Here is a 24,532-nt window from a genome sequence, read left to right on the forward strand (position 1 = left end):
GCCCTTACTTTGTAAGATGAATATCCAGAGATCGGATAAACCCGTGAGTTCGAGCGTCGATGCGCGTACACAGAGAAACGACACCCAGTGCAATAAGAGATACAAAACGAGTGTCTCTCAGAAACAGTTTGACGAGTTCACGAAGGAATTTACGCTTAATGAAGAACGACACGAGCCATCCGGTCGGGAGGATGAGATGGACGTAGATATGGATAGGGTAGATAAAAGGAAGCGTGACACGGAGGACCGTGAATTTTTTGTACACAAAACGGCCCCGCTGACGAATTGCTTAACGACGAGCGACAAGAATAATCAAGACGACCGTGTTATTGAAGTGAGCGATCACGTGAATACGGGCGGTTCGCCGCGTGAGACCACCGTGGGATTGTTGCCGTCTGCTTTAGAAAAGGAGATATATGTTGTACGTGACGACAAGCTATGTAAATGTAGGAATAATCCGGAGATTCAGCGATTCACGAGATTCGATGATAAACATTCAGGTAAAGCCAACATTAGTATTAAACTCGTACCTGAGCATTTTACGACTCGCAAAGGCATGAATAAAATTAAAATTTGGATGCTCTTGTCAGATTTACAAATCTGTCCGATCTCAGTGGAAATGCTTAACCATTTTACAGCGGAAGCAGAATTTGAAAAAGCAGTTGATGCTAATCGTGCGCTTGATTTGATTGATAGCATGCATGTTCTTAAGATTAAGGCTTATGTAGAGCAGCGATCTATTGTTTGTAAAGGAGTCGTTTCAGACTGGCCAGCTGAGATTCCGGAGCTTTGGGATGCGATGCAGAACAAGTCGGATGTTATTAAAATTGAAAGAATGTACCGAAGAAAGTGGGATGCGGCTACGCAAAAATCGACTCTGGTGGCCTCGAGTAACATTACTATAACCTTCAAGCTGGACAAAGTCAAGGATCTTAAAATTTTTCACAACGAAGTTAATCTAAGAGTAAGACCATTTATTCCACACACTAGGCAATGCTTTAATTGCTTCAAATTTGGGCATACAAAAATTGCATGCAAAAGTGAAACGCGCTGCATAGTATGCGAAAAAGCGCATGGTCAATGTGAGAAATCAATATGTTACTTCAACTGTGGTGGACAGCATAAATCCACATACCATGGCTGTCCCGTGCATGAAAAAAATAAGAATATTAATATCATTATAGCCTTTAACGGTGTTTCTTTTCATAGTGCGAAACGGATCGCCAAGGGGGAAATTCCAATTCCAGCAAAGCTCTTGGACAGCAGGATTAATTCCGTGAGTTGGCCTGCCCTGCCGCTCTGAAAACCAGCAGCCCCTGATACAACGTATACTCGCGAGAGATTGGAGCGTGGTACTCGCTTCGGCATACGAGGCGATCCCCCTAGATTAAGTACGAAGGAACTGTCAGTCTCTGGTGGGATTGGCAAGTATTATGGCCAGTTTAATACACGTGAAGAGGAAATAGCAGTGGATAGGAAGGGTCTGGCCCTGGCCGCGACTCGCTGGGCTGTCTGGTCCCAGGTGGTGCGGCGCAAACCGGAGAGGAATAACGAAGGCCGGGAACACGGTGCTGTGGAGGACATTATTGAGAGCATCATGTTGTTAATGAGGAGGTTTCCCTCAGCTATAGATGGCCTGATCAAGGCTATGACAAATGAGTGGCAAAATCGTGTCCCTCCCTCTCCAAGCGGCGATACTTGTGTAGGAATTAGGAAGAAATCAAGAGAATTTAACAATCAAGGACAAGGAGGACAGTATACATGCGGAATGGGGAGAGATTCCCTCCCCCCCCACTGTATAATTCAACTTTCTACTATGGAACTGTCGAGGGTACCAAAACTGCAAGGAGGAACTGACGAGGCATGTCACGGAGTATGATGTTGTTGTGCTGACGGAGACTAGATGCAAAGGCCCGCTTAGGGTCTCCTTCCCCAACTTCAGGTTTGTGAGTAACGCTAACAGAATAGGAAGTTGTGGCGTCTCTATATCCTTACGTATTTCTATGGATTTTACTGAGGTGCCAATACGGGGTATCTACTTGTTGGATACAACGTTGTTTGCGTTAAAATGAATAATCTCTCTCGAAATATTAATATAGTTGCTATTTATAGACATCCCAGTGAACCGATGGCTAGACACGACATCGTACCTATATTCAATGCTGTTGGCATGAATGGCCTTGACACTATTGTTCTAGGTGATTTTAACGCTAAGAATGCCACATGGAATTGTCTTACTACAGATGCCAGGGGAAACCTTCTCTATGAAATTATGGATAGTGAAGGCCTTATTTGTGTCAACGTGGACACCTGTTCTCGGGACGGTGCCAGGGGGCAACGCGACACTAACTTGGACTTGTTATTTGGCACGAGAAACATAGCCGGGGACATTTCTTATTCGCAGATCTCGGATTCGTGGGGTAGCGATCACCACCCTATCTCCTTTTCCTTCGATAGACCTCCCTTGATTTATGGGAAAACCACGAACCGTTTGTTTACTAAGAAGACCGACTGGAGTCGATTTCAGAAAGCTGTAGAATCGGAAATGAGAGAGAGAACTCCGTTGCTACGGAGTCTTTTGGAGACAGATTTTGAATCCTGCTATTCTTCTTTTATCGAAATCATCAAGAACGCTGTGGCTGAAGCCTCGGGCAGGAAATCTTCTACTCCACCTACGAGGATGCCCCCGAACAAAAGGAGACCTTCGCATAAATGGTGGGACGCAGAATGCGACGAGGTCATTCGTATTAGAAGGGAGTCCCTGAAGGCCTTTAAGAATACCAAGAGCTTACACGATTGGTTTGGTTATAAAAAGGCGGTCTCTTCGGCTAGACGGACCATTAAACTAAAGCAGAAAGCTAGTTTCGAGAATTTCTGCAAGGGGATTGACAGGTTCACGAGTCTCTCATACGTCTAGAGGATTATGTTCATCTTTAAGAATGCCAGAAGAAATCTGGAGTGGAATACCTGGCCTATCAAGAATAGGGAAGACGTAATCAAGTCTACTATCGAGAGCTTGGCCCCACCCTCTGTTGGTGCGGAACCTGTATCTGATTTTAAAAAGTGCCATCCTGATGACGAACTGGATGCACCGTTCTCTCGAAGGGAAACGGTCAGAGCTCTGGAGATGATACGGAGGCACACATCTCCCGGTCTGGACGGCATTGAATACAAGACCATTAAGGCTCTCCCGGAGAGCGCTAGGGACTTCCTGCTGGACATTTTCAACAGAGTGTAGTCTACTGGTTCCCTTCCCAGCGATTGGCTTAATTACCAAGTAATCTTCATTGATAAGGTGAGCTGTGAAAAGGTTAGGTCTATTTCATTATCCTCTTGGGTCGGCAAGGTGATGGAAAGGATTATCAATGAAAGACTGGTCTGGTGGGCGGAGAAGGAAGAGAAATTTAGCCCGTTGCAGAGCGGTTTCTGCAGGGGTAAATTAAAAGAAAGAATTATATTGAAAATAAGAAATGCGAATGCGGCTGCGAATGCGAGGATATCCACCATTTTGTTTTGAGATGTAACAAATACGATGAACACAGAGCTGTTTTGGATGCTGAATTAAGAGAGGCTAACTTCACGGAAGATATTGATATCTTTTGCCTTATTCAAGAGAAAAACTGGGACGTGTTGTACATTATCTTCAAATACGTCAAAGCAACGGGCAAAATTATTTGACATTAGAGCTTGATATAATATTTTATAAAAACCCGGGTCAAATGTTTTAGTTTTAGATGATCTTATTTTATTAGAATTAGATTCTTTGTGCCAGTTGCCGGTTGTGCATAAGGCACCTGACTGTCCTCACCCGAGGACACCTTGAAAAAAACCCCCCCGGCAAAGAGCTGATACTGAGATCAAGGAGCCTGTTCACACGAGGCGTTTCTGCCGCGCGATTGCAGCCGCGCGTTAATAACATTTGCACGAGCCGCACGCTGCACTGTCCCGAGGTAATAAGGTGCAGTAACACCGTAATCGTGCCGGCGATATACTGAATTTGAATTGCTTCGTGCTTATCTGGAGATTTCGTATCCTTACATTGTGTTACCACCGCTGCCGGAAAAGAAGGTTCTCTACGCTTGGCAGAAAGTGACGATTGACACGTTCGATCCCGACTTCGTTGATCGCAGAAGAGCTGGACTCGAGGTACGTTTCCGATTTGCAAATATAACAGTATCGTGCGATGAATGTTGTACTAACCTAAAAGTCGGAGCATCCTTGCTCACCGCTACGGGATCAACGTAAAGTTTTAGCGGATTTTAATCTTCCGAATTAGCGTCGCAACAATATTAGTCTTCCATTATCTATTGCCTTACAACTTTTCAATTTTAATGTTCTGTAGCTGTATAGTTATTTGTACACAATCGTGATATTATTAATATACATCAGATTGTTCATGTTTTTGTGTTGTTACAGTTCTATGATTTAGAGGAACTGTTTCGTGACGGTGGCTCCGTGTGCTAGATACAAATTACATATTCCTGGAAAATTTTGTCGATCGGGGCTACTATAGCTTTTAGAAACGTTTACTCGTCCGCTCCTTAAAGCTAAATGGTCCGACAGGATAACGTTACTACGTTACTACGCGGTAATCACGAATCTAGACAAATCACGCATGTTTATGGATTTTATAACAGTAAGTGCGCAACGATACTTTCTTTTCTAGGCTGCGTTCGTAAACCTTATACCCTGCGGGGTAAGGTAAACTTCACAGGGTATAATCACGTGACCGTGTAGAGACATATTTACGTCAGAGAACACCTCAAAGTTTATGAACGATCCTGGAGTAAAATTTTATCGCGTAATATAAATTTGTTAGAGGTAATTATCGTCATATTATCTGAATCATTATCTTAGACAGTTATTTATAAAATACAAATTGTGCGACTAAATAAAAAATGTGACTATTTGTAATTATATTATATATTATTAAAAATTGTTATAATAATTTTTTTTTATTTAATGTAAAATTTACGACTAGAAAACATTTGCGAAAAACTTGTATGTACGTTAATATAATTTTAATAGTTGCATCAGTCTTGTTTACATTATATATATATTTTTTTAAGATAAAATAAGATTAAAAAAATATATATATATATTTAAAAAAATTTTTTAAATAAAAAATTAAAGTTTTATCCGCCAATATTGTTCAACAAAAATAGTGTTTATTTAGTTTGACACAATTTGCAAAAGTATAATTAGTAGGTATAACGTTCTGTCACGGCTGTCTATTTATTTGCCAATTGGGTCAATCTAAATAAACACCATGTTTTGTAAAATATTTTAACTAAGGAAAAACGCCGTTAAACGGTTAAGATTGGATCTTGGTTGCCTAATAACATTATTCAATTGAATTTAACGTATGTACAATTCTTCGTCGTAGCAAACCAACGCGTCATTCTCATACAGTACAGAGCTTGCAGTCACATTGCAGAAATGTTGTTTTAACGTTCCTGCAATGTGACTGCAAGTTTCTGTGCTGTATGGGTAAGGGCTTAAGCAGAATGGCTGTCTTGGTAGTGTCTTATGTAACGCACAACACTGTACAGTATTGTGCGTTACATAAGACAAAGACTTAAGGCATAAAACACTTCCAAGACAGCCATTCTGCTTAGGACCTTACTTATGGACTTAAAACGTACGTAGTTTCAACTAAAGCAAGAATATGTAGAATATGTTACAAAAAATATAATATTTTAATGTTTTTTAGCAAACTGTTATACACGGCACCAAAAAAGACATGAGTAACGACAGAGAGTAGTATGCTAAAAAAACAATCATTGTCATGGCAATATCAATGGAAAGGAACTTTTTGTCCAATTACGAATTATTTGATTCTGATTTATCATCTGACAGTGAAACTGAAATTTTGTTGACACTTTGCTCAAAGAAAAAGAAAAAGAAGGCCAGACGCATCCAAGACTACGTTGAACAATCCATTCATTATTTTACTAACAAACAATTTCAGTCAAACTTTAGAATAACGCGTGAAACTTTTGAATGTTTACTCACTATTATCGGTCCGAAAGTAGAAAATACTAGTGAAACTGGGAGACCAATGGTTCCAGCTGAGAAACAATTATTAGCAATAATATGGCTATTAGCGACGCCAGATTCTTATAGGTATGCTAAAATATATATTATTGTTTTTTATTTATACATAATATATGAATTTTCGTTCTTTCTGCACATCAAAAGCGAGTCTTTGATTATAAAAGTGTATACTGTATATTATATATTTATTTATTTACTTATTTATTTAATTAATTAATTAATTTATTTATTTATTTATTTATATAAGCTATTACTATTATTTATTAAGTTGAAATTAATTTAAAATTGATGTTCTTTTATATGACAATAGATCGATCGGAGAAAGATTTGATTTAAGCAAATCTACATTGTTTTCCTGTTTTGCTCGAATTACGACAGCTTTAAATGTCATGGCACCTCAAATGATTAATTGGCCAACAGAACAGGAGCTTCCATTGATAAAAGAACAATTTAAAGCTATGGCTGGAATTGATGGTGTCATAGGTGCTCTCGATGGGACATATGTGCCAATTAAAGCGCCATCAAAAAATGCCAAAACGTACATAAATCGTAAAATGCAATACGCCATAACGCTGCAAGCAATATGCAATGCCAATTTAAAATTCACAGATTGTTATACGGGATACCCTAGTTTTGTACATGACTCTAGAATTTTTAAAAATTCTGATATTTATCATTCAATACGTCGACTTCCGGTCGGATCGTTGGAGTGAGCGGATGGCTCGAGGATGGAAAAATGAGAAGATTGGAGTAAATAAAAGGAAAAGGAAGGAAGCCGCCCCGGGAGGTGACTGAATCAAGGGCGAAAACACAGAAGAGGCCGAGGAAATGAAGGAAGTGAGAAAAACAGAGCGTGAGAGGAAAAACAGAGAAATTCGAAGAGGAGGCAGTTTGAAGGTTAGGACGGAGTTTGGGCGGGACATGCAGAGGGAGACGAGAGAGGGGAGCAGCGCAGGCGTACGCGGAGCAGGTGTGAGAGCCGGAAGAGGTGCCACGAGGTGATGAGAAGTACGCGAGCGGTGAGGAGAGAGGGCGCTGAGGCGAGAGATGAGGCGACGCGAGATAATAGCAGGCGCAGACTGGGGCGGCGATGGCGCGGGGTGCTGACCTCTCCAAAAGAGTAGGTTGGCACCACTGCGGGCTGTCGGGGCACAGTCGTTGCGCGAGTGGTGACGAATGGCGTGGCTACCGTGGCGGCCGAGGCAAACGGGAGGAGGGGAGGAGAAACGGACGAGCAGTGAGTGGCACGCCTGGGACGTAGAGAAGACAAATGCAGAAGAGTTATACCTCTATGAAGTTGGCCGGACAACTTCAACGTATCGAACTTTCATTAATTGGAATCGATTGGTGGTCGTTTGGTGGTTTTTGGTAGTCTAGTCCGATCGTTTGGTGGTTAGTCGTTTTCCTGTAAAATAAAAATGAAATTTCCGGTGTAAAGTTAGCTGGACAATTTTTATTTTTCAACCAATTTAACTTTTTTATAGCTCATTCGACGCAGAATTGTTTGGTGGTCACGAATATCATCATAAAAACATTTGGTGGTCAACCGTTTTCCCAGAAAATAGAAAAAACCGTACTCTCACGCCATTGGTCGCATGACTCCGTGACGTTGGCTCGGTAATTTGATGAATAAACATTATTTATTAATCAAATTGACTTTCATACGGCTCAATCGACGCGGAATCGTTTGGTGGTCACGAATATCGTAATTAAAACGTTTGGTGGTCAATGGTTTTTCTGAGATATAGAAAAAACCGTACTCTCACGCCATTGGTCGCATGACTCCGTGACGTTGAGCCCTATCAAAGTCAATTTGGGTGATAAATACAATTGTTCCGACTAGTGGCACAGAGGTCATATATCCGGCATTATGCGCATACGGTTTTTTCTATTTTCTGGGAAAACGGTTGACCACCAAACGTTTTTATGATGATATTCGTGACCACCAAACAATTCCGCGTCGAATGAGCTATAACAAAGTTAAATTGGTTGAAAAATAAAAATTGTCCGGCTAACTTCACACCGGTAATTTCATTTTTATTTTACAGGAAAACGACTAACCACCAAACGATCGGACTAGACTACCAAAGACCACCAAACGACCACCAATCGATTCCAATTAATAAAAGTTCGATACATTGAAGTTGTCCGGCCAACTTCATAGAGGTAAGAGTTAAGGTGCCATTTCATGGTAGCGACAAGCGACGAGCGACAAGCGACGAGCGACAAGCGACGAGCGACATGTTTTTTGTCGCATTTGTAGTTCGATTTTTTTATCTTTAGGCGACAACTTTCAATTTGGTTCTTGTAGCCGATTTTCCGTATTTTTAATAAAATAAAAGTGGTAGTGAAATGGAAGAAAACGGTGAAAATTTAGAGGTAAGTAGTAAATGTAAGTAATTACAGTTTTGTCTATTGAAAGTCAAGAATTGTTGATATGTATAACTTATAACCCTGATATTTATAACTATTGTCAATATTTATAACTATGAATAACCTAAAAAATAACATTAGACCAACATTATTGTGGCTTTACGCGAGACTTAAACATGTGTCTATCTTTATCTTTCTTCCTACAATCGGTCCTAGATGCTATATTAATTTTAATTTATTTTTTGATAATAAAGACATACAAATTAAAAAAACAAAATAATCTTAATTTTAAAACATGAATTTATAAATCATATAATTTTGTGCCTAACTAAAAAACTGTATGTATATAGGAAGTGTATGTTTGCGCTGTATGCGAAACAATAATCGGAAGCTCGGATATCTACAGCCACGGTTGCTTTCAAAGATATCCAGAAGTGTACGTATACCCTCAGTGTGGTAAGTGATATTCTCGTGCAATTGTTATTAATGCTTTCTCATGTAAAGTGATCAAAGATTGTTTATTTGCTTCAATAATTAATAACGTTTTATAGATAATTTAATTCTTTAAGTTGTAAGTAATATATTGTATATCACATAAAAAATAATTGGTTTCTTATAATTAATTTGTTGAAAAAGACTAAAAAGTGTTTTTGTTATATTTGATGGCTAACATAATTCTTATTGTATTTCTATAGAGGATCAATCCATTGTCAGGCGAAGTGACGTTAATGGCAGTGAAGAAATTGTCACAGAACCATCAACAAGTTTATCAAATAGCCAGTTACCACAACACTTAAATACGAAAGAGCAACTCATTCATCTCATTCATGAAAGAGAACCTCTATGGAATTTGAGAAGTCCTCTTGAAAAGCGGAGTAAAGAAAATAAAGAAAAACTGTGGGAAGAAGTTGCAGCTGCCATTGGATCTGGTAACACTGTGGCTGCTTTAAAAAAAAAATGGAAAAATTTTTGTGATTCATATAGAAGGTTTGTAAACAGTGAGAAAGGTACAAGTGGTTCAGCAGCTAAGAAAAAAAAGCGATGGATATATAGCGATATTATGTCTTTTATGAGTGATGTGAATCTTCAGGACAAATCTACAGATTCAAATATACAAGATGCAATGATGTCAGAGAGTAACGATTCCACAAGTTCATGTCACAATCTTCCATTGGAAGAAGTATTGTCAACCGATGACGAGATTACTTCATCTACCGTGCCACGTACACGAAAAAATACCAGAAACTCAGATATGGAGATAGCTGATAAGATGGTGCAAGCCATCACAAATAGTACTCCTACAAATATCTTTAAATTTCCGGATATACCAGCTCCACCTTTGACAAAAACTCCAGAATCATCAGATGCTGCTTTTGGAATGTTTATCCAGTGCTCGTTTAGAGAAATTAAAGATGAACGTGATTGAGCAAATGTTAAGAAAGCTTTGATGAATACATTATTTGCAGAATTAGAAAAAATAGCAGAGCGATGTTAATATACGTATATTTAAATAGTATAGTTGGTATGTGCATTCAGATTCCGTACTTAAAGTATTATATTCTTTTATAAGTAGTATAGTTGGTATGTACATTCAGATTCCGTACTTTAAGTTTTATATTCTTCTATAAGCAGTAATAAATAATTTTCTTTAATTGTAATTTAATTGTTATTTTTTTCCCAGGGGTGTCGTTCTTCTCTCTCTCTCTCTCTCAGTTCAAGGTAATATTAAATAAAAAAAACTAAATACTAAATACACTAAATACTTTGCGTTTAGAATTTTTATTTTTATCGATTTGTTAAAAAAATATAAATATTCAAAGTTGATATTTTTTTAAAACAATAAATATATGCAGTTAGTTAGAATTTAAAAGTATGATTGTATTAGTGAGTGTCTGTATATAAACGTTTTTATGTTTCGAGAAGTCACTGACAAAAATAAAATACTCGGCCATTAAATATATCAAACTAAATATATCACTTTTTGTACTCACTATCGGACTATACTTTTAGCTCCGATTGTCACAAGTGAACTACCTTAATAAGTAAATAGAAAGTATAATTTTTATTTTATTTTACAAATGATCGTATTGCCAATTCACAGCTCCTTCATTGTTAAAATAAGAAGTAAACTCCTCTCTGATTTGAATGGCTGTATGAGTGGCATTATTTGATCCCATTCGGTTAATATCTATTAATCTCCCGTGTTCTTCATTTCTTCGAGTACTATTGATAATTGAATCATAACAATGTTCTTGATTGAACAGCTCTTCAGAAACATACGATACTTCTGGGAAATTGTCTAAATCATGTTGTCGCAACCAGTTGTGAAGAACTACAGTAGCTTTAACCATTTTTACAACGTTAGAATCGCTAGCTATTATTGGTTTCCAAAAAATACGCCATTTAGTAACTAATATGCCAAAAGTATTTTCAATTACTCGTCTGGCACGACTAAGGCGATAATTAGAAATACGTTTTGGCAATTCAGTTGATTGCTTTCCAGGATAAGAACGAAGAAGATATGTTTTTAAAGGGAAAGCTTCATCGCCAACTATGCAATAAGGTAGAGGCGTTGCTCTTACATCACTTATGGGCGTTGAATCTGGAATATTCATTTTGTTCCCTTCTAATTTTTGTCCCAGCAACGAATCTTTAAAAATTCCACCATCACTTCTCCTTCCGTACGCTCCAATGTCAACAAAAGTAAATATATAATTGGCATTACACATTGCCTATAAAACAAGGCTGTGACTATTTTTGTAGTTAAAATACATTGAGCCAGCCTTATTTGGGCACTAAAAAATATTGATATTTATTATTAGCATTTGTAAAAAAAAATTAATGTAAATAATGTAAAGAATATAATAATGTATTAATAATGGTCATACTTGTATAACCACATGCTTTCCATCGATGGCTCCTATGCAATGTGGAAAATTCCACTCTTCTTTAAAATCTTTTTCTATAGCGAACCACTGTTCTTTTTTTAATTCAGCTGGCATGCACAACGGTTGCAGTTTCTTCCACAAAACAGCACATGTTGTATTAATGATGTTGCTTGCTGTTGTTACGCCAACCAAGTACTGATAATGCATTGAAGTCATTGAATCTCCAGAGGCCAGAAATCTGAGCAACATTAAATGTACATACAATTAATTTGTATCACTAATTTAATATCATAAATTTACATTTAAACAACATTTGACATATACTACTACTAATGTACATACCTCAAAGTTAAAGCTAATCTCTGTGCAGGTGGTATGGGTTTTCTGATGCAGTTTTGCTTTTTTAAATCCTCTCCAATTAAAGTTAACAATTCTTCCATTTTTGTTGAAGACATCCTGAAATAATTATAAAACCCTAAATGTTCCAATTAAAATGATAGCAGTATTGCTTTAAAAAAACCATGCTTTTCACGTTGTGAGCATATTGGAGACACCCAAAAGCGTTTTCTTAAGTAACTTCTCTCTCTCTCTCTTTTTTTTTCCTAAAAAAAAAAACGTACTCCGCTACATGAGCTAATTTTTGTTTGTGTGCATTGGCATTGTTGCGCAATTATTTGAGCACATTCAAATTGACAATTTAAATAATACGTGTACCAATTGCTCCAATTATTATCCGACATGTTTCTTTTAAACAGAGCAAAGTTGATAGACGTCAACAGTTTCTTTCACAATATTTATAATTTTAATACACTGACAGCTGTTATTCGTCGCAAACGTCGCTCGTCATGTGGTCGCTACCGTCGCTTGTCGCTACCATGAAAAGGTACTTTTATGCCGATGAGAGAGAGATCAGAAGAGAAAAGGGAAGAGAACAGCAATGGAAGCGGCGACTACAGAGGAAGTGAGCAGAAAAAACAGTAGGAACTCATACGAGGAGGTGATCCGGCCGGAAGTCCGAGAAAGGAAGGAAGAAAGTAAAAAAAGAAAGGGAGGGGCAGAGAATATGGAGGAGGCTATGGCGAATGACGGAAGAGAGAGAAGAGGAAGTAAGAAGAAGAAGAGAACGGAAAGGAAAGTGTCATACAACCAGTTCTTGATTTGATTGTTTAGAAGGAAGGCGGATCTTGAAAGGAAGGAAAGGCAAGAGACGAAGAATCGAGATGGAAGGAGGAAGAAGGAACAAACTTGCATTGAAGTCTCCAGAAGAAAAGAAGAAGAGATGTAGGAGCAATGAAAGGAAAAGATGCAGCGACGGAAAGGGGTAAAGAACGAGAAGAGGAGGGAGGGCATGAGAATGTATAAAGCCTAGAGCCAGGACGGAATAGGATGAGGAAAATGTACAGGGTTGGGTACGTCTCTTCAAAACGCCATTTTGTGTATGTTGGAAAAGAGGTGAGAAAGGATGTTATGAAACTGTACAGGATTGGGTACGTCCCTACAAAACGCCCTTTTATAGACCCCTTGTGGGTTATAAAGTATCCATTAACTAACTATCATTCGATACGTCAAAATCCAGAAAAGTATTTTCCACATGATGAATTTATTTTAGCAGATAAAGCATATCCTACTTTGAAGTGGTGTATTACCTCATATATGAATCGAGGAAATTTAAGAAAACAGCAGGAGAAATTTAATACACTACATTCGCGGACAAGGCAAACAATTGAAAGAGCATTTGCTCTCTTATTTGGCCGATTTAGACGCCTAAAATATTTGGATATGAACAGAATCAATTTAATACCCGAAACAATACTTTGCGTGCTGCGTTTTGCATAATATATACTACGTTTACGCGAGCTTTACTTCTGTAGTAACTTACGATAATTCCTTCGCGTAAACGGGATTTTTCTTCGCGTAAACGGAATTTTGTAGTAACTTACGATAATTTACTCCGCGTAAACGGGTAAATTATCGTAAGTTAATACAGAAGTAACGCTCGCGTAAACGTAGTAATATGCCTAGATTTTGGTAATGATTTAATACGCGAATACGTACAAGAAGGTATGGACGCAATAGTGGAAAATCAACAGGAACAGATCATATACGAGAGTGAAAATGAAAAACGAGTTGGAAATGAACGTCGGAATGCACTGTGTGAGGAATTAAACCGTAATGATAATCGATTATAATATCCTTGTTTTATTAATTTGATTTTTGTTAAATATTGCGAATTCTTTGGGTACTGTGGGTGCTATCTCCGTATTTATGATTTCAGCCCACGATTTGTATCGTGATCCAGTAACGTCCGAGGTGAACCTGTGAATTAATTTTAGATTCTTTTGGGGCTCCGCGAGATGCGGGGCGACGTGCGGAGCACGTGTGCAAGGCGCCCGGAGGGTTATATTCCGGAGGCGCAATGCAGGGAGATTTATTCTCCATACAGCTCCTTTAGCAGGGAGCGTTTTTGACGGCTGATCCGAGTGTATCTCTTCGGAATCAAGCCCTTGCCCGGAGTTCTGGGCATCCGCTTAGGCGTAGTTGGCGGCGGACTCGGCGGATCAATCACCACCAGCGAGGGCGGCAAAGAGTACGTTTGTGTCTGTTGACACTTTGTCTTCGGCGAGGCTATCTTCTTTGGCGATGCTGTTTTCTTCGGCAAAGCCAACTCTGCCAAGCGATTCTTCCAAGTGCGAGGGCTTGGTAGGTCCGGTAAGTCGCAAGGAATCAAAGTCCACGCCCGGAAGGAGTCCACTTTCCCTTGCTGAAGTTGCGGCGGAAAAGCGGTCTTCGGAAAGGACTCGACGATAGGCCAGCCCCTTGGAGCGGGCGGTTGCCCGTAGCGAGGACAATCTCGCGTCTTCCTCTTCCGCGGCAGCTTGACGAGTGATGTACGCTGGAAGGGAATGCCCGGAGCTCGCTCTGTTACCAGAGGCCCGGGGACAGAACCGAAGGCCCGGGGCTCGCTCTGTTACCAGAGGCCCGGAGACACGCTTCGTTATGCAGAGTTATGCCTAAAAGGCTCCCTCTGTTCAGAGGCCCACTAGGAGCTCGCTCTGTAGTTCCGTAGGAACTGTTTTATGGCCTTTTATCTCGCTTGGTAGCCGTTGTACAAAATAACTTCAAGTCGAGAAAGGCTCTGAAGTCCTCTCAGCGGTTGGTCTTCTTATTACTCCCCCGCGAAATCTGGCTCGCGCGAAACTGCATGAGCGTTGGCCGTCTAGCGGCGGCGCGGCGAACCCGCTAGCGCGTGCGGCGGTTCGACCGTGCGGCGCGCCCGAGCGGCGGCTCGCCAGGCGTGTAGCGCTGCGGCGCGGTGCCCCGTGGCGCTGTGAGGATTCAGCCGCCACATCACCCCCTTGGTTGATTTAGTGTCCATCTTGAAAACGGATTGGTGGACGTGACGCTCGTCCGCTTCTCGTACGTGTTGGCTGCGTCTTCTCGGGGCTTTGCTCGGTTTGAAACGCTTCTTCTTCTTCTTCTTGTTCCAGCACGTAAGCCGGTTTCAGCCTGTCTACCGATACTCGAACAGCTCGTCCGTTTATGCGGAGTTTATAAGTTTTCTCTCCTCTACTGAGGACTTGATACAATCCATCGTATGGTGTCTGGAGAGCTCTTGTCGGCGCGTCATGTCTCAGAAAGACTTGCTGTGATGTAGCCAAGTCCTTATATATAAATGTAGCTTTTTGACCATGTCTTCTGATCTTTGGTCGTAGGTTTCTCATTATTTTTCTTAATTGTGTAGCGAAACCTTCTGTCATATCATTCTCTGTGTTTTCTTCGTCCAGGAATTGTCCAGGTAATCGTATGGATTCCCCATAGACCATTTCCGCTGGTGTGGCTTGAAGGTCTTCTTTCCAGGCAGCTCTGATGCCCATTAAGACTACAGGGAGAATGTCTGCCCATTCCTCCGTTTGATGGCTTTTGATAGCAGTTTTTAATTGTCGGTGCAATCTCTCTACCATTCCATTAGCTGCTGGATGATATGCCGTAGTACGCAGGTGAGATGATCCTGTTAGCTTTGCCAGCCTTTTAAAGAGATCGGATTCAAATTGACGTCCCTGGTCCGTCGTTATGCGTGTCGGAGTTCCATATCTGGCCACCCAGTTGACGAATAATTGTCTAGCCACCGTTTCAGCCGTTATGTCCGGAATAGGTATCGCCTCTGGCCATCTTGAAAAACGGTCTACTATCGTTAGGCAATATTTGTATCCCAGTGAAATTGGCATCGGGCCCACTATATCTACATGGATATGTTGGAATCTTCTTGTGGGCGCTAGGAAATTTCCTGTCGGTGTGACTGTATGTCTGAATATTTTGGCTTTCTGGCACTGCAGGCACGCTTGTGCCCATTTGCGACTATCTTGTTCAATGCATGGCCATACATATTTTTGCTTCACCAGTCTCGCCGTCGCTTTAATCCCGGGATGCGCCAGACCATGCAGGGCTTGAAATACCTGCCATCTAAATGGTTCAGTGACGAAGGGACGCATGACCGGTGTAGACGTATCACAATAGAGTGTCGTTGAAGAGCCTGGTATTTGAACTTGTTTCAATTTTAATGACGACTGTTTGTCACCGTCCAAGATTTCTTTCAGCTCTATGTCTTCCCTCTGCGACTTTGCTAGCTCTTCAAAATCTGGTGCCTTTTCGATGGCCTCGATACGAGATAGTGTATCTGCGACAACGTTATCCTTGCCGGCCACATGTCGTATATCTGTTGAAAATTGACCAACAAAATCTAGATGTCGAGCTTGTCTGGGGGAGCTTCGTAGCAAATCTTGTCGAAACGCGTATGTTAATGGTTTATGGTCCGTTAAAATTGTGAATTCACGCCCTTCCAATAAATGGCGGAAATGTTTTACCGCCGTATAGATTGCTAACAGTTCTCTGTCATACGGGCTGTATTGCTTCTGAGCTCGATTGAGCTTTTTACTCATAAATGCGAGAGGCTGCCATCCTACTTCAGTTTCTTGTTGTACCACTGCTCTGAGTGCCGTATCTGAGGCATCTGTGGTCAGGGTCATTCTTGCTCCGGTTTTCGGATGTGCCAATAGCGTAGCTTTCGTCAAACTGTCTTTGCAGTTTTTAAACGCCAGCTCTAGTTGCGGGGTCCATTCTACTGGAGTTTTCCCTTTCGTCTTCGGACCACGTAGAACGTCATGCAACGCCGCTTGGTCCATTGCTGCATTCGGTATAAATCGTCGATAAAAATTTAGTGTTCCCAAGAATTGTCTCAGTTGTTTAATATTCTCGGGTTTCTTGAAATCTTGTATAGCCTGGACTTTCTCTGCTAACGGTTGTACGCCTTCTGCGGACACTAGATACCCCAGGAATTTTACTTGAGTTGCTCCCAATACGCATTTCGCTGGATTAAGTTTTATACTATATTCTTTGAGGCGCTTGAATAGTATTTCTAAGTGTTTGAGGTGCTCTTCTTCCGAGTCCGAAGCGATTATGATGTCGTCGATATAGGCGTAACAAAAATCCAAACCGTGTAAGACTTCGTTTATAAATCTTTGAAAGGTTTGTGATGCGTTCCGCAACCCAAAGGGCATGTAGCAGAACTCGAGTAACCCGAATGGCGTAATGATTGCCGTCTTCGGGATGTCCTCTGGATGTACTGGAATTTGATTGTAAGCCCTAACCAGATCCAGCGTAGAATATATTTTCTTTCCGTACATCGAATGCGTAAAATTTTCTATGTGCGGGACCGGGTATCGGTCCGGTTCCGTGCGAGCATTAAGTCCTCTGTAGTCTCCGCAGGGTCTCCATGAATCTCCCTTTTTCGGAGCCATATGCAAGGGTGAGGCCCACGGACTCTTGGAAGGACGAATGATTCCTTCTGCCAGAAGGAGATCAAACTCTGCCTTCGCTGCTTTGAACTTGTCCGGTGCCAGTCTTCGAGGTCGGCAGGCCTTTGGAGGTCCCGGTGTAGTCTTTATATAATGTACTGTGGAATGTGAGCACTTCTGCTTGTGTGTTCCCGTTGTCTGCATAATGCGAGGAAACCGTCTTAGCAGCTGGTGAAAGGGTGAGTCCCCTATCATTGATTTGACGGACGGTGCTCCATTCCTGTTTGCTGACCCGTTGGCTATTAACCCTGTTTTGGCGTCCACCAATTGTCCCTTTCTGACATCTGGAAGGAGGTGGAAATGTGCCAGGAAATCCGATCCAATAATTGGCGATGTCACATCAGCTATGACGAAACGCCACAGGAATGCTCGACGTAAACCGAGATCTGGTTGTATGGCGAGGTCTCCATATGTTTTAATGACGGATCCATTTGCCGCAAAAAGTCCATTAGTGCCAATCAAACGACGATTCTGCACCATCGATCGAGGATAAACGCTGACGTCGGATCCCGTGTCGATCAGGTATCGCGTCTTAGTCTTGCGATCCGTCATGAACAGGCGGCAGGGTCGTTTCGGGCCGGGGTCGCTTGCCGCTAACAACGACCGCCCAGTTAGTTTTCCAACGCCAATGGCTTCTTATATTCACACGGCTGTGTGCATTTCCGGGCTTTATCTTTGAACCTTCTATGGTAAATGCATATTTTATCGTCCGTGTCCTTATCTTTCCAGCGAGGACGGCTCTTAGAACGGTCGCGTTTCTTGCTGTTTTCCGTGGATCGAGCCAATCGACTGTTTAAGCTTGCTACTTGTTTGACCAGTCCTTTAATTTGGTCTTCCAACGTAGAAGTACTCGTCGAGGGTTGTACGCTGGCAACTGTAGCTGCCCTACAGGTGACTTCGAATACTCTGTCTGCCTGCTCGGCTACTGCTTCTAAGTTATCCGCGGTCCTCGTTGCAAGTATAGCTTGCAGTTGAGATGGTAGTCTACCCATCCACAACGTGCGCAAGAGTTATTCCGGAATGGCAGAGCTAGCGAGGGCTTGCAAATGCCGTAGAAACTGCGATGGTCTTCGATCTCCCATCTCTTCATGTTCTAATAATTGACGAATTTGTTGCTCTTGAGATATCGATAAGCGCTGTATCAGTGCCTTCTTAATGCTCGCGTATTTATCAGCTGCCGGAGGTTTCGTAATTAGGTCCTTAATTTCTTTGGCATGTTTCGTATCGATGTGCGCCAATACGTATGCGTACTTGGTGCTGTCCTGTGTAATGCCTCCAAGCATGAATTGACCTTCCAATTGTGCAAATCATAGCTCCGGTTCATCTGCCCAGAAGGGGGGTACTTTTACACCTATGCGGTTGATCATGGCATGCTCATCGATAACATTCGCCATTTGATTGGTTCCCTCGGGCGGATTAGCCATACTGGATCACGTCGGGGTCACCACTTTGTGGGTGCTATCTCCGTATTTATGATTTCAGCCCACGATTTGTATCGTGATCCAGTAACGTCCGAGGTGAACCTGTGAATTAATTTTAGATTCTTTTGGGGCCCCGCGAGATGCGGGGCGACGTGCGGAGCACGTGTGCAAGGCGCCCGGAGGGTTATATTCCGGAGGCGCAATGCAGGGAGATTTATTCTCCAAACAGCTCCTTTAGCAGGGAGCGTCTTTGACGGCTGATCCGAGTGTATCTCTTCGGAATCAAGCCCTTGCCCGGAGTCCTGGGCATCCGCTTAGGCGTAGTTGGCGGCGGACTCGGCGGATCGATCACCACCAGCGAGGGCGGCAAAGAGTACGTTTGTGTCTGTTGACACTTTGTCTTCGGCGAGGCTATCTTCTTTGGCGATGCTGTTTTCTTCGGCAAAGCCAACTCTGCCAAGCGATTCTTCCAAGTGCGAGGGCTCGGTAGGTCCGGTAAGTCGCAAGGAATCAAAGTCCACGCCCGGAAGGAGTCCACTTTCCCTTGCTGAAGTTGCGGCGGAAAAGCGGTCTTCGGAAAGGACTCGACGATAGGCCAGCCCCTTGGAGCGGGCGGTTGCCCGTAGCGAGGACAATCTCGCGTCTTCCTCTTCCGCGGCAGCTTGACGAGTGATGTACGCTGGAAGGGAATGCCCGGAGCTCGCTCTGTTACCAGAGGCCCGGGGACAGCGGGTGGTCTTCTTATTACTCCCCCGCGAAATCTGGCTCGCGCGAAACTGCATGAGCGTTGGCCGTCTAGCGGCGGCGCGGCGAACCCGCTAGCGCGTGCGGCGGTTCGACCGTGCGGCGCGCCCGAGCGGCGGCTCGCCAGGCGTGTAGCGCTGCGGCGCGGTGCCCCGTGGCGCTGTGAGGATTCAGCCGCCACAGGTACGACAAATAATATTTAAAAATATATAATGCACTATTAATACATATAAGAAAGTAGGATTATGCGATTAAAAATAATATATACCGGGTTAACATAACATAGTTTTAATTTTGATCACCCAGGCAATTTTTAGGATTAACGCAGTCTACCGCATCTTTGGCACAGATAAAAAAAAATAAAAACTGACGACTTTTCTTCCCCATCCAAGAAAAACGACAAATTATTAAATCAAATATTGCTTAAATCACTAACACTCAATATGTTTTTCTTGGATGCGTACTCTAATAATCTTCTTATAATCTATATTGACTGATATAATTAATGTATGATTATATAAATTATATTTTATAAAATAAACAAACCGGACGAAACAAAATTAAACAATATCTCACAGCTTTACAGCTTTTTATTGAGCAATTTGTCCATCATGCTTTTATAAGAATCGATACTTGATTAAAGAATTTTCTTTTTTTCTTCATGCCTAGCTTTCTTCGTTTCTTCTCTTTCTTCAAGCATCACTTTCAGGTCGCTCAGAGTCATTACATTCGCTCTTTTTTGCCTTTTTTTTATTATCTTCCGCATTACTAAGATTTATCTGTGTGACTGTAAAATAGCAATGTAACTCATAATAAATAAAAACAGATTCTTAACTATAAACACATTTATAAATAAGTAATATTTGTCATACCTTCGGACTTATTGTCATCTCGTGATGAACTTGTTATCACGACATCATCAATATCTTTTTCGGGTAACATAATTTCATATCCATACGGTTGCAGACTAGTTTCAATGATGTTCTCAGTCAAAGAGACAAAATCAATTTTACCTGCTGTAAAAGTATCGTTTAAGAGGGTTATATTACTTGTTGTAAACATTTTAACAATTAACTTCGAATTTCCATAAAGCAAGGAAGTAGATATTAAGCATAAAAAAGCGTGTTTGAAAACAGAATTCATGTCTATTGAGACACGACAAAGGGCAATGTAGATACACCAAACCTCTAATATATATTTTGTTAACTTACTTATTTTGTCGCGTAATAATATTTTTGACATCTCTGCATCAAAAATTGGAACTTCACCGGCACCTTCTACAACTTTGTACAAAGTTTGGGATTGTGATCTACATTTTATCGCAGACATTTTTTCGAACTTCTTATATTCTTTCTCGTGACCTCGTGTAATACACGTGTAATACGCAAAAGTACGTTTCTGCGCATGACAGGTAAACTCTACCTCAGTCGCAAGCAGAGTACGTTGAGGAATGCCCTGGGTAATTCCTCAAGGCTTTCTGAACGCTAGTAGGTAAAGGTAGCTTTTCCCCCGGTGACTTTCTGAACAGATTTAGAGGCATTTTTACTCTGTGGGTAACGTTTACGAACGCAGCCCTGGGCTTTTTTTACATTTGTGTATAATAAAGCTTTGATTTCATTGGTCTCTTCATTTTTTGTTCTAGATGAATGCCAAAACAAGTACGGCAATGCTAATGCGTGGAAGTACTGTTGTAGGGTATTTGACTTGCTCACAGTTGCTGCCGTGAATATTTGTATAATAATTTTTTTTTTTAATTGTAACTTTACTTTTGATTACGGTTTACATTAAGCTACATTTTGCACGAGCACTTTATCTGATGCTTATATTTTGGTTCGTGGCTTTTTAACAAATACAATTTTAAACATTTATACTTGATGGCTTTCTTTAAATTGAAATTATCAAAAGATACATTTAAAGAGGACAATCACTCTTTACATAAAAATTTATCATACGCATTGTAAAACATGCATATGCGTATACTTTAATATTTATTACATATTAGAAATAATAAACATATATTATCAAAAAAATACATAATAAAACTACACATCTCAATGGCATTCCACTTAAAGTAATATAATAGATGACTTTCTGCCTGTAAGCCGATACAACTAATTACTTTGTTCCTACTCTAGCAATCGTGGGGAGCTATGGATTTCTTTACTTGAGAAGACTTATATGAAAGTAATGGGTGATTATGATTTTCCTGGATCAAATAGTGTAAGTTTGTGTTTCCTTTTTTATAATATTTTATTATATTAAATTATATTATATTAATTATATTATATTATATTATATATATTATATTAAATTTTTATTATATTAAATTACTAATCGTACATAATTTATTACCTAAATTTTTTCCATTCTTTTAAATGTAATCACATTTGTCTTTACAGAATATACAATATAGATTTACATGCCTTAACTGGCTGGATACCTGAGAGATCGGCGATAAGACCGAATAAAGTAGATTTTAATAAGGATAATTTATTTGATTACTATTAGACTTCATAAGGGAGATGTGCTAGTCACTGTAGCCACAGGAGAGTTATCAGATTTGGACGCAGATCGTACTGACCTTGTACCAAGTCATGCATATGCTGTTCTTGATGTGATAAAGATTAATGTAAGGAAAGTAAAAGAATTATCTGTTACGTCCTGCGGACTCTACGATATCCCTTTTTCGCGGGAATTTTTATGCTCCTAAGATAGCCTTTAAGATTAGGATAAACAAACCGAGCACGGACGGTTATTGATCGGGGAGTGAGGTTAGACCCCCTCACATTTCTTTTCTTTTTATGATCAAACTACCTATTTGCTTGAGCAACTAAAAGCAACCTCTCAGATGACAAATTACTAACAGACGGGGAATATGGTGACCAGATTCTCGTCAACCTCGTCTGGCCCATAACTATAAACCCGGCGACACAATGCGCAAAAGGGGCCTTGATTCCAGACGGGGGATGATGGGAATCTGTATTATACCGCACGACTCACTCAAAATTGGCTGTGCGATGTTCCGACAAACAAAAACGAAACCTAATACGTGCTTTTAGAAATCTTAAGAGCACGTGGGAGAAGTTTCTGTTTGCAATAAAACTGCATTTAAAATCGAGAAGTATGGATCGTCTGTCAACATAAAGACAGGGTCGCGAGATAAGTAAGGAACCCTAATAAAAGAGAAATCGGCGATAGCCGAAAAACAAATGCGTCACTGGAAAAACCGATGGGTTACACCCCCAATAAGATAGTGGAAGCCCTACGAGGGGGGCTCACCAATGGAAAACTGGAAAAATCGATAACCGTCTCTAGCTTCCTAAAATAGGCGAAACTTAAAATCTAGCTCTTGGGTGAGAAACATCTCGCCTAATAAGAATTCCCCTAAATAATAATTAAAAACATCCCGCCAACCAGAAATTCTTTAAACATAAACCAGATACACCCCACATGAAATCCACCCCTTCTATTCCCTACATTTTCTTATATAAATCGCGACATCACGGAACTTTCTCTCTTAGTTCAGCTCCTGTTCAGGCGGTTCACTTCTTCACCCCGGTGAATCTCTTCAGTTTACTTCACCTCTCTGCCGTTTGCGAACGTTATCACATTTGGATCCGATCTCAAGTAATAAGTTAAATTCTGTGCGCGAACTTAAACTCATTGAGTATCGACGAGAGCCTATCCACAGCCAAAAAGATCCAGCCATTCTAGTCCAATTTGACCAGCGCCAAGTAGTAAGTCTCTTGATCCTTTTTCTCTTTTGCGTTATCGTCCCCCTTCTCAAGTGGTCTATTGATTGTTGGATCTCCGGGAGTTTATTATAACCAATCTTACTATATCATGAGTTTGGGTCGTCCAGAGTAAGCATAGTTTTGCGGCGGTCATTGGCGTTGTCGCGGGTCTGGCTGACGTATCGGTTTTTGGCTCCCGGCGTCTTCGTCGCTGTCGCAGACCCAGCCGATTCACTGACACCTTGAGTCCGTGGTAGATTACTATCGTGGGTTTGGATCGTCCGGTGTAGGCATTGGTTCCGCAGCGGTCGTTGGCGTTGTCGCGGGTCTGGCTGACGTGTCGGGCTTTGGCTCTCGGCGTCTTCGTCGCTGTTGCGGACTCAGCCGGTTCACTGACACCTTGAGCTCGTAACGATCTCTTTGTATGCTCTCGAGCTGTTTCGACGAAGATCGACCACTAAATAAATAAAATAATTTTAGTGGACTTGGAAGTTTCACCCCCTGAAACCCAGAATCTCCGCTCGATCAAGCGGAAGAGGAATCGTCGGAACAAGCGGGCGCGAAGGGAGCTTGATTTCCCTCAAGAATTGGACAACGCGGGTCCTTCGCGACTCCCCACTCCCCGGCCTCCACCGATTCCTACGGAAAAACCCTGCTCGTCACAGGGGAATCGCCCCGTCGAACCTCCCTGTCCTGTCATCCTACCCTCTCGCCCTGCTCCCGTATCTTCCCGCCCTGTTTGTCGGTCAACCGCAACCCCGCCGCTCTCTTAGAACCTCCCGATTCTCCCTCCTCTTCCCGAAGTCAGTCCCCGACCTCCTCGACCGCCTCAACTCTCGATCTCGAGGAACTATCCGAAGCCGAAATAGTTACCCTCGATTAATCTAGCTTTGAACAGTTTGAACACACATACACAACACTTAGCTAAATTCATATAATCTCACTTCTGATTCTGATTGTAATAATAGTGGGCAGGATGATCATTTTCAAGTAGGTTTTTCCTTCAAAAATCATGCCCGATCACGCCCGCACTCATGTAACACACGCGAAGAACACACACACGCACACACGTTACACATCATCCATCCGACATTCACACTTATGAATGTATTCAATGTTATTCGCCCTAATTCTCATTTATTGTTCAACTAGCTTATATTATTGTAATAAATGTTTACCTTATGTCAAATATTAATTTCAATCTGCATTCATTTATAACTTAAACCTCACCCACTACTTATCCCTCTCTCGAAATTGCACGAGGTCCGATTCTGAGTTAAAGGGATTAAATTCTCTGACTCGAAAAGGGACCGACGATCGCACCGCTCACGAAAGGCGTCCTAGCGTCTTTACGGACGCTGACCCTTCCTGAGTCATAAAAGTGCGCTCGGCTCGCGCCACGCGTCTCAGAGCGCGTACCTGCGAGCGACATTTGTAAGTATCTAGTTGCGTCCTTCCTTACC

At 41.3% G+C, this 24,532-nt stretch overlaps 2 protein-coding genes across 5 annotated transcripts; both read left to right on the top strand.

The window, feature by feature from the left end:
• The first annotated feature begins 16 nt into the window (after positions 1-16).
• On the top strand, positions 17-21,464 carry LOC143896083 (uncharacterized). Of its 4 annotated transcripts, none has more exons than XM_077403636.1 (5): positions 17-500; positions 753-964; positions 1,210-4,146; positions 4,417-4,588; positions 4,667-4,899. In XM_077403636.1, the coding sequence occupies exons 1-3, from the start codon at positions 17-19 to the stop codon at positions 1,270-1,272; spliced, it is 759 nt and encodes a 252-aa protein (XP_077259762.1). In that variant the 3' UTR covers positions 1,273-4,146; positions 4,417-4,588; positions 4,667-4,899. The 4 variants fall into 4 exon arrangements, with proteins under 4 accessions (XP_077259762.1, XP_077259763.1, XP_077259761.1 ...); XM_077403637.1 differs by having other exon boundaries at positions 765-964; XM_077403635.1 differs by lacking the exon at positions 4,667-4,899 and adding an exon at positions 20,978-21,464 and having other exon boundaries at positions 17-964; positions 4,417-4,636.
• LOC143896087 (uncharacterized) lies at positions 2,129-2,917 on the top strand. Its single transcript, XM_077403639.1, has one exon. The coding sequence runs from the start codon at positions 2,129-2,131 to the stop codon at positions 2,915-2,917; it is 789 nt and encodes a 262-aa protein (XP_077259765.1).
• Positions 21,465-24,532: the final 3,068 nt, after the last annotated feature.

The sequence above is a fragment of the Temnothorax americanus genome, unplaced genomic scaffold (genome assembly GCF_048541705.1).
Source record: "Temnothorax americanus isolate GAGA-0224 unplaced genomic scaffold, ASM4854170v1 Scaffold179, whole genome shotgun sequence".
Classification (NCBI taxonomy): domain Eukaryota; kingdom Metazoa; phylum Arthropoda; class Insecta; order Hymenoptera; family Formicidae; genus Temnothorax; species Temnothorax americanus.